Genomic DNA, 11,950 nt, shown 5'->3' with positions numbered 1-11,950 from the left:
GCCAAACGTATTCATCACCTTTCTATTATCGACAGTGCATGGCAAAAAGTATTCATCACCTTTCTTATTTTTTGCTATATACTTCATATAAATACACACATCTTTACGTATTTGATTATAGTTTTGAAAATATTTGTTTTTGTTAATAAGTAATTTCTAATTTTCATGTTTAGCTTTTAAATAAAGAATTTTAAAAAAAGTGAACACATCGTCTTCTTTTTTTTATAGAATATGGGGTCACTGTGGGAAGTCCTTTCTAACTATAAATATTGTTTCATGTACGCGCATCAATCTGATACTGTGATGAACTAACTATGTACTAAATAATAATTTGTCAAATTACTTATGTGGCTTACATTTAATGACTGACCACTTCCTTGGTGCGAGGCATAATATTCAAAGTCCTCACTCTCCAGAGGTTCCCCGTTCAATGTACGTAGATGCAAATTTATACATCGTGCACCGCAAAACGCCATACTTTTGCAAGGAATGTACTGCTGTCAATTGTCAACAAATGTGTGTTTTTCCAAAAAAATGCATTTAATTGAAATGTCCAAAAACTCTGAATTGTTTAATAGTAATCTGAATTAGACTTGGATCTTCCAATTTTAAATAACCAATATTACTTACGTTGCTTTTTGAAAGAAAAGGGAAAAACTAAACTTCTAGTATGCTTCCGTTCCGTATTGTAGGCCCAATGATTCTGAAGCGTACTGAACTGATAAAAACATGGTTAACCTATTTTTCAAGAGCTTTGTTTAGAACAACGGAGATGAAAAGAAAAAGGTGTTGAAAGTCTTTAAGGAGAACTAAACAATTAATGTGTATTCATTAGGATGTTTATTGGTAATGTCAGCACTAATGGCAGACAGCAGCATATAAACATTGGTACATATGGATTTATCACCACCACAAGAGAGTCATTGCGACTAGACCCAGACTCAGTGTTAACAGACTTTAAAGTAGTAAACTGAAACAGTACAGGGACTTTATACAGACAATTTAATGCCGTTTTTATTAAAGGAAGGCTGAACTGATTCTTGATAAGAAGGTTTATATCCCTATGGGTACGAACTATGTAATTCATGAAAAAGTATATCCTTATTTAATTTTATCGACTTATAAGTAAATACCAAATGAATTGTTACAAAACAGAAAATCGGTACTAATAGCTTTACATTGATCAACAATTGTTGAGTCGTGAATAGTGCTCAAAATTCGTGCTTATCACGAAGAAAGTAGTCAGGTCATAAAAGATTGCATATTTTGCTTTAATATTGATTCACTGTACGTATTGTATGCGTTCACTTTTCTACATTGGCTAGAGATATAGGGGAGGGTTGAGATCTAAAAAAACATGTTTAACCCCCGCCTCATTTTTGCGCCTGTCCCATGTCAGGAGCCTTTGGCCTTTGTTAGTCTTGTATAATTCTTAAATTTTAGTTTCTTGTGTATAATTCGGAGTTTAGTATGACGTCCATTATCACTGAACTCGTATAGATATTTGTTTAGGGGCCGGTTGAAGGACGACTCCGGTTGAGGGAGTTTCTCGCTGCATTGAAGAACTATTGCTGCTGTCTGTTCTATGGTCGGATTGTTGTCTCTTCGACACATTCCCAATTTCCTTTCTCAATTTTACATATTCTTTCATATATCATCCCATCAACTTCGAGGTCATTGTTTCACGGGTGATAATTAGTAGAATACGTCCACAAGGGTGCCATTCACTAACAAGTAAAATCACAAAAATACTGAACTTAGAGGAAGATCAATTGGGAAAGTCCATAATCACATGGCAAAACAGGGTGCCATTCACTAAGCCACAAAACATCAGTATTGACATGATTGAATCATAAGTGTTTTATAATTCATATTATTGCATAGCAATATGATATTTCCTACAGAAAGTAACCAAAAGTAAGCGTGCAATAAATTCCAATATTGCACTAGTGCAATAAATCTTTCAAAAATTCATGACGTCATCATAATCTTTCAATCAGTTTAATTGAAGTATGGACCTGGCATGTCAGTTGACTGCTAGTTTTCTGTTGTTATTTATGTATTATTGTCATTTTGTTTATTTTCTTTGGTTACATCTTCAGACATCAGACTCGGACTTCTCTTGAACTGAATTTCAATGTGCATATTTTTATGTGTTTACTTTTCCACATTGGCTAGAGGAGAAGGGGGTTGAGATCTCATAAACATGTGTAACCCCGTCGAATTTTTGCGCCTGTCCCAAGTCGTGAGCCTCTGGCCTTTGTTAGTCTTGTATTATTTTTAATTTTAGTATCCTGTGTACAATTTGGAGTTTAGTATGGCGTTCATTATCACTGAACTAGTATAATATATATTTGTTTAGAGGTCAGCTAAAGGACGCCTCAGGGTGCGGAAAATTCTCGCTGCATTATAGACCTGTTGGTGTCTTTCTGTTGTTGTCTGTTCTATGGTCGGGTTGTTGTCTCTTTGACACATTCCGCATTTCCATTCTCAATTTAAGGTTCAACCTGACTTTTTGCATTTGTATTTTGTTATTTTTTTTATATTTATTGAATAATTACTGTTAGAGTTATAATTGATTAATGTGTATGTGTATGTGTTCGTGTGCGCGTTTTTCTTTTCTTCGGAAATGTAGAATACTTTTATCATGCACCTTATTTTATTATTTCCATACATATATATGAAAACGAAGATGTGGTATGATTGCCAATGAGACAACTATCCACAAAAGACCAAAATGACACAGACATTAACAACTATAGGTCACCGTACGGCCTTCAACAATGAGCAAAGCCCATACCGCATAGTCAGCTATAAAAGTCTCCGATAAGACAATGTTTCATTTCAACATTTCTAAAAACTGTGTAATGAGCAATGTTTGATTATTTTTACAGAAAGTTCACAATTTAAACTGAATCTATTATAAATTATTTTCCATATATATAGTGAAATAGTAAGCTATTCAAATTAACCATCAAATCCTCAACAACTGAACTAATAAGTTATCTCATGGTTTACATTTGTACATTTGTTTACAAAATGTATCCGACGACCCTGTCTGCCAACCCTCGTGGCGGCCATGACTAAAAATTGAATATATGGGGTAAATACAGTATTTGGCTCATATCTCTAAATCCAAAGCATTTAGATTAAAAATGTTCATCAGGTTGAGATATATTTGCCCTGAAATTATCAGACGAATCAGAGAACCCTTGTTGGGTTGCTGCACCTTAATTAGTGTGTTTAAGGATTTTTTTTTACAGTTTTTGGATATTATCTGAATACTATTATAGAAAGGGATAAACTGTAAGCAGTAAAAGCGTTAAGCAAAGTAAGATATACCAATAAGTCAACATGATCAAAATTGTTAATTGACCTTTAAGGAGTAATTTAGTCAATTATTTGTAAGTTTTTGTTATCTTTTACCAAAATTATTTTGTCTAAAACTATATTGACAAATTTAACCAAACTTGGCAACAATTATCCTTAGGGTTTCTAGTTTTAACTTGTATCCAATGACCACGCCTGCAAACCAACAAGACCCACAGTGCTTTACATAGAACATGGGGGTAAAATGCAGGTTTTGACTTATATCTCTAAAGTTAAGGTTTTTAGAGTAAATTTGACAATGGTTTAAACGATTCATTAGGTTAAGTTAAATCTACTCAAAATTTTCAAACGAGTAGGGCAAGACGATGTTTGGTTGCTGCCCCTGAATTGGTAATTTTAAGGAAATGTTGAGGTTTTTAGTGGAAAGACCTCTTGCTTTTATTATTGGACAGTTTATACGCTTTTAAAACTAACCCCGCTTAACTGAACTCTTTAACATGTAAGAATTATCTCCCCGAACACTGTGTTTCTTGTGCGAACTACTCTTTTGCAACCGTAAATCGTAACCAAATTTTACCAAATTTCCTGTTAACTCCTCAGGTTGTCAAGAATTATTTGGATCGAAGGGATATAAACATTCCATACGAGAGTGATTTCCCTGTATGGATCGAGGGGATATAGAAATTCCATACGAGAGTTATTTCCCTGTATGGATCGAAGGGATATAAACATTCCATATGAGAGTTATTTCCCTGTATTTATTTCGATCGAAGGGATATAAACATTCCATATGAGAGTTATTTCCCTGTATTTATTTGGATCGAAGGGATATAAACATTCCATATGAGAGTTATTTCCCTGTATGTATTTGACATGAGTGAAATGTATAAGAAACTCATTAGTTTTAAGTAATAATGACATGGGTCTTCTGAATTGAAGTCCTTGGTCTTTCAACATGAAATAAAGTCAATATCAAAGATCAAGGTGTTTTTTCTCTTGCTTGTGCATGGTACTCCTAAGAAACTTTAAAAAATATCTACCAAACATTTTTCTTTAATTGTTAGTTGTGAGCTGTCACAATAGGATTGTTTTTATTCGAAGCGGAGCGGTAACTATCACTAGGAGCTTTATCCCTCTAAATGTTGAAAGTAACATGTATTGTAATATAACTTATTAACAAAAGAGGAGAGAAAGATACCAGAGGGACAGTCAAACTGATAGATCGAAAATAAACTGACAACGCCGTTGCTCGAAATGAAAAACACAAACAGACAAATAATAGTACACAAAAAAAAACATAGAAAACTGAAGACGGAGACTTAACAATACATAGTAGACACCTGAATTCTTTTGATATGCAGTCATTGCTTGATGACCTTGAAAAAAGGCCAAGTTCATAGGTAAATTGACTTTCAAATTTTTTACCTTTGCTATTGCTTCATATTTATACATGATAAAGGCATAGGACCTTTTGCATAATATTGCAAGCCATATGACCTTGAAAATTGCAACCGAAAATGACCTTGTGTAAACCGGAAATAACTTTTTTGTACTTATGTAATGTAAAAAGTATATAGAGCCATTTAATTTTGGACTCAGTGTCTAGTAAATTATCAAATCATAGCGGACGTGACATTGTTTAGAAAGGACGAAACAAATTATATCTCTTTTTTTCAAACAAAAGTGTATAGGAACCATATAGTTTTCAAACCAGCATACATTAAGCTATCATTTGACACTCGAAATGACATTCTAAACTTGATTATTATTTTTCATATCAAAAGATATTGTTTCGGGTGTAAATACCTTCAATTGTTCTCTGGATCATAGGGTTTTAATTATACTTAATATTAGTGTACATAGACATAAAGAGTAAACAGCAATAGTGCTCCGCAAAGTAAGATATACAAATAAATCAACATGACCAATTGACCCTTTATATCGTCTCCACTGAAACTCATGAGACAAATTAACCCATAATTAGCTGCAATGATCCTTTTGTATCTAGTTTAAAAATTGAATCCGATGATCCCGTCTGCCAACCAACATGGCTGATATGGCGAGAAATAGAATATGAAACGAATAAGAAAGTATATTGGTTGCATTATTTCATGAATCAATTGTAAACAAAAATATCAGGTTAGCGACACAATTTCCCTTATTTCGCCAAGTTATTACCATTCAATAACATGCTACATTAACTGTTATCCAATTATGAGCACGCTTATTTTGAATGTGTGATCATTTACATTTAACACATTCAAAGTAGCATTAAAATTAATTTCTTTAATGGTTTTGTACTTAAAATTATGTTTTTTTATTTTATTGATATAATAGATGATAAACAAGTTTACAAAACATATGTATTTTGAAGGCCGTACTGTGACCTCTGGTTGTTAATTATCGTGTCTTTTAATCTTTTGTGGAGAGTTGTCTTCTTTGCATTTATACCACATCTTATTATTTTACATAAGCGATCAAGGATGACTCGAGCGGGTATATTGATGTGAGTTTCTGATTCCTGTGAGTCAACTTTGCAAATGCCATTCAACTAATTCTAACTTGTTTTTGAATTGACTAATTAAAAACAAGGTAAATGAAGTTCAGACAGATGGAAGATTTAGCGGAGAAAAAGAACCCATATTACTTCAGGATCATGATCAATTACTGAAAAACGAGGCTTTTTTTAAGTGTGATTAAAATTGGTATCACACAATGATTTACAACACATTTAAACTCTTCTGTCCATCTTTGGAAATTACTTTTTGTACTACACAATAAAACAACAACACAATGAAAACATAGGAGCCTTTCATGCAGTGGTTGTCGTTTGTTTATGTGTTATATATTTGTTTTTCGTTCATTTTTTTACATAAATAAGGCCGTTAGTTTTCTCGTTTGAATTGTTTTACATTATCATTGCATGGCCTTTATAGCTGACTATGCGGTATAGACTTTGCTTGTTGTTGAAGGCCGTGCGGTGACCTATAATTGTTAATTTCTGTGTCATTTTGGTCTCTTGTGGACAGTTGTCTCATTGGCAATCATACCACGTCTTCTTTTTTAAACCTATATACTTGTAAACATCATCTCTCGAATTCAAACTTCACAACAGAGTGCAGCAGTAAGGATATATGATGTGGACATCAGTTTGGCAGAAAACAAACAACGCTATAGAATCATACATCCATATATATATATACTTGTTTACATCATCTCTCACATCCAAACTACACATCATATTTCACCAGTTAATAACATAAGGATATATGATGTAGACATTACTTAGACAGTATCACAAACAACACAATATATGTACAAACATACAATTATCTACATTATCTATCACATTCAAACTTCATTTTAAATAATACCACTTGTTATATATAAACTATTTTCATAGTGTAATAGGAAAGCAGTTACACTTTTATTTGTCATGGTTTCTGTTATCCACGAGACAAATTAAATTTTGCTAAGGATTTGCCATATGTATCACAAATAACACCTGCAGACTCGTTATTGATAAAACAAACACACATTGGAGAGTTCAGTTCATTCTCTTGAAAGCTCATCAGTACTTTACTCTCCTGTCCATCTTTTGATATAACTATTATTCTCTGAGATCTGCAGTCTGTTACAATAATGTTACCATAAGTATCTGTACAAAGTCCTTCTGGTTCTGATAATTCTTTTGTATATCTCCAGATCTGTTTACCTAAACCGTCATAACAGTATACTGCTTTACCATTTAAGTCACTATAAATTACTCTGTCATTACGGTAAACAAGGTTCTCGAGGTCTGATAAACTCTCAACTTGTATTGACTTCAGTGTATTTCCATCCAAGTCTATAATACAGATTTCATCATCAAACAAACCTACAGCCAGAGAATTATTGGAGAATGATAATCCCCAGCATTCGTTTTCTAATGTGATAACTTTGGTAACTGTTTCATTCTCCATGTTGAAGAGTTTAATGGCTCTCTCATATGGATAAGTAATAGCGATAGTGTTCTGATTGATCTGTGTAACACTCCATGCTTTACCAGATATTGTTAATTGAGGTTTGCCATCAGAAGTAAGTATATTAACTTCACCTAAATGTTCAACAACTATAACTCTTCCATCCATCAGACATATCATGTCACTAATATAGCTCGCAGTGTCGATCGCTATCTCTGTGTCAATATTCACTGTCATGTTGTTGATGTTAGATTGTTCCCGGGATTCTACTTGTGCTTCCCTTCTCACACCTGTTCCTATGTTCATGACTACATTTGTCTCAACAACTATTACTTCTCCAAGGGAATCTAATGATTCTAACTTGCTTAGTATCTTTTCTATTTCATCATTTTGTTTAATTTTGATGTCAACTTCTTTTACTCTTTCATCTTTTTCAAGATTCTCAACATATCTTTGGCATTGATGTACTTGTTGTTCAATCTTATGTACACTGAGAAAGGATTGTAGCTTAGAACTATGTGTTGTGACTGATTGTAAATGTTCTTTCATTTCTTTCAAGTTTTTAGATTTTCCTTCAATTTCGGAAATTAAATCAGCTGCTTTTGATTTTTCCTGATTCCATATGAAATCTTTTTCGTGACATAACTTCTTCTCCAGGTGGTTTAAATGTTTATTCATTTTCTTTCTAATTTCTCCAATTGATTTTTTCATGCTTACAAACTGACATTCTCCTATTTTGATGTTTTCTGATTTGTTGTAGATTAATTTATCCAAAATATTTAAGATATAATGTATGTCTGTCTCTACAGTTTCCTTTGACTTGTCAATTTCGCTTTTCTCTACCATACCTGCTAAACTTTTTATTCCCGTACATTTTGAATGGCTAGTAGGAATACATTCATCACAGCAAGGCATTAAATGGCTGGGACAGTACAAGTTGAGTTGTTGACCATGTTCATCACATTCTGTTGTAATAGCCCTGAGTAATGGTTGATAACTTTTAATATCAATGGTCTTATGATCCTGTGTACCTTTGGATCTTTTGTGATAACTTAAACATGTTGAACATAATCCTTCATCACAGTTATAACACCAGATATCAGCTTTAGGGTTTTCCTCTCGTTGGTGACAAGGTCCACATAGTATAGGTTTACTGGATGTCATGACCTGAACATGAACAAATACAAAAACACTATTTAACTTTGCTTCATGAAATCTTGAAAAGCTGATAAATCAAAGGTATAGCCAAATCTAGACAAGAAATAGGACCTTTGCATGTAGTAGATACATTGTAGAAAATGATTTTCCAAATGGTTAGGCAGCAAAGTTTTAACTAAAAGATCAGTTTCCCCCGTATTTGCTTCACTCACAGATTTAAATTCACAAAATTATCAATATTGAGTTTTTGAAGAAATCCTCATGACAACATCATGGTCAGCATTCAAAACGAGAGTTGTTCAGGAAACACTTTAAAACATATCATGTACCTGTTTAATGTGTCTTTACTTTATTTAAGCAAGAGAATCAATATAGAAAAGTATTTGAAAATATTTAGTTTTTTGATACAGTCGGTTATTTCACCAAATTTATATTTTACCCTATGAACTTATATTAATGACTTTTATGATAACGCATAAAGTAAAGACATCTATCTGTTGTTTCCCTCTATATTTAAATTTAGTTGGTTACTAACTTATTGATGTTTTCCATATTATGACGCCAGTGCACAGGACATACGTGTATCATGATATACCGTTGTCAATCCATCAGCGACATTAATAACTCCCAAACGTTTTAAACAATTTGCATGAAACTTTGTTGATTTGTTATCATCTATTGATGTGATTTCCTTTTCGATTTTTATAGATTTTTGGCTATACATTTCTGAGGTATGGGGTTTTATTCATTACAAAAGATGATTTTTCAGTTTTTGAAAAATATAAAAAAATACTTTGAGCAGTTTTCATAAAACTTTGGTGAACTTTTAATACCTATTGACGTAAGCCACCTTTTGATTTTTATAGATTTTAGATTTTACGTTTTCGGGTTTTGGGATTTCATTTAAAAACGGGATTGATTTCTCAGCCTTTGGACAGTATCTTTAAAAGAGAGACGAAAGATATCAGAGGAACAGTCAAACTCATAAATTGAAAATAAACTGATTTACTTTTATAAATTGTTATTTGGAGAGTTGTCTCATTGGCACTCACACCACGTCTTCTTATATCTATTGACAACGCCATGGCTAAAAATGAAAAGGACAAACAAACAATAGTACACATGACACAACATAGGAAAAAAAAGAATAAACAACACGAATCCCACCAAAAACTAGGGGTAATCTCAGGTGCTCCGGAAGGGTAAGCAGATCCTGTTCCTCATGAGGCACCCGTCGTGTTGCTTATGAGAAAACAAATCCGGTAAATAGTCTAATTCGGTAGGTCACATTTATGAAAGGATAGGGGATTGTAGTTACGACGTAAGGAACATATCCGATATCATTTGTGAAACGGTCATTCCATAATGGTCAACCAACTTGTGATGGCATCCGTAAAATTTACGAAGAGAAAGTGCTTTAAAGAGTTTTCATGAAACTTCGGTGACTGATTAATATTTATTAAAATACGCTCCCTTTGTTTTTTATATTTTCTAATTTTTTTTATAAATTTCTGATATCTCATTTAGAATAGTCCGGTAGTCAGCACTTGACATGAATATCAATTATAATCATTTTTATAAATTTCCCGCTACAAAACTTTGAATTTTTTTAAAAACTAAGGAGTTTCTTATTTCAGGAATAGATTACCTTAGCCGTATTTGGCACAACGTTTTGAAATTTTGGGTTTTCAATGCTCTTCAACTTTGTACATGTTTGGCTTTATAACTATTTTGATCTGATCGTCACTAATGAGTCTTATGTAGACGAAACCTGCGTCTGGCGTTTTAGAGTATAATCCTGGTACCCTTGAGAACTATTAAACTTATTTTTTTTGGAAAAAGCAATTGGCGTATCATATTAGCTTATGGTGCAGCTGTTAAAATTCGTATTAAAAATAATAAAATTTAAATCACAAAAATACTGTAGAAATGCGCGTTTGATGTCACACAGATAGATATCAAATAATATTGTCATTCAAAGTATGACGGGATGCATAAGTACAGAGTCACATCAAATGAATATCACAAAAAGCATACTTAACAGTAAATTATTATTAATAAAGACAAATAAAAGAATACTGAACACGTTATTAAGATGATAAAAGAAGTTGATACGGAATATTTATTAACAAGGTCTTGGTACCTTCCGATGAACTTTTTTATAAAAAGAACGAGATAATCCTGACACACCCCTGAGTCGTTAACTTTCTGCTCAGACACTGATGACGTTTTATACAGTCTGAGTAGGACTTGCAAGCTGTTGAATACAAAATTAGTTGGGAAATGTATATTTCTAATGCATGAGAAGTTGGTATATTGCTACTACGTTGGGGAAAACGATAATTTTAAGATTAAAATTGTGTCGTGTTTCACAGATTCTGGTACTGAAGTTACTGTGTACGACGAATTTGAGGTATAAGTCTATAAACAAGGCGGAGGAAGCCGTATATGTTGCTTCTTTAATTTCTTGTTCTGAGGTATAAATATATTAATGGAACCCAATCAGAAATAGAAAGAACAAAGTCATCATCAATATTTCTGAAAGTGAAATTATTTAACCTGGCTTCTTTGATCTTCCTCTTTTTGACAAGTGTCTGAAGAAACTCCGATTCTTATGAAAATGAGAAAAGGTCGGGAAGGAGAGTCGCACATATCGTTCCCATTTGAAAGCCGACAATTTGTTGTAAAAGTCTACCTCCAAATTAAACAAATATGTAGTCAATAAGCAATACCTGTAAATGAAATATATATGTGACACCAAATACAAACCTTGTCTCTATACATGACATGTTACATTGTCAAAATAGAATGATGTAGTGTTTTTTAACCATATTATATTACCTCTTTGATTTTAGGGAAGTGTCACTTCATCTGTATGTACGTAACTTCGAATAGCGGTTTACTATTGTTGCCTTTATCTATCCATTTATAAAGATATATGTCATTTTCAAGGACGCTGATAAGAATAAGTTTATGCATTATCTACATAATCAGTCAATATATAGATCATACCTGTTCCAGATAAACCCTAACATACACAAAACACAACCACGAATGTCATATAATGATAATTGATTTAACTCTAAAGATAAATGTTCAAATTTTGTTAAAAAAATGATTTTTTTTTTTATTTTGGTGTTTTTACTTATATTGTGTTAAAGAAATTGTTTTACATAGTTAACAAATGTTAAAACTGTATTTTACTCTTCTTATAAGATCATGGTAATCCCATCTTATATTGTTTTGAATTAATGGAGATGTAAATTTTAATTTCAATGAGACAGCAAGCCAACAACAAAAATTCAATGAGTTCAATGTACAGTTTTATGCATTTTAGAGGTGTCTATAGATTCAGTGTTTGTTGCTAGTTCATGTGTGTCATATTTGGTTTCAGTAAAATTGTTTTGTTAAAAATATAATGCCTTTAGCTTTCGTAATTGAATTGTTTAATATTTTTCATCTCAGGGCCTTTTATACACGACTATACTGTATGGTTTTCT

General features: G+C 32.5%; 1 protein-coding gene across 1 annotated transcript; it reads right to left on the bottom strand.

Moving 5' to 3' along the window:
• Positions 1–6,776: 6,776 nt before the first annotated feature.
• On the bottom strand, positions 6,777–8,456 carry LOC139518628 (E3 ubiquitin-protein ligase TRIM71-like). The gene has a single exon (XM_071310105.1). The coding sequence runs from the start codon at positions 8,454–8,456 to the stop codon at positions 6,777–6,779; it is 1,680 nt and encodes a 559-aa protein (XP_071166206.1).
• Between the last annotated feature and the right edge of the window lie 3,494 nt (positions 8,457–11,950).

This window comes from Mytilus edulis, chromosome 4 (genome assembly GCF_963676685.1).
Source record: "Mytilus edulis chromosome 4, xbMytEdul2.2, whole genome shotgun sequence".
NCBI classification, from domain to species: Eukaryota; Metazoa; Mollusca; class Bivalvia; order Mytilida; family Mytilidae; genus Mytilus; species Mytilus edulis.
Note: the sequence above shows the minus strand (reverse complement) of the source record. Positions and strands in the feature narration are given on the sequence as shown.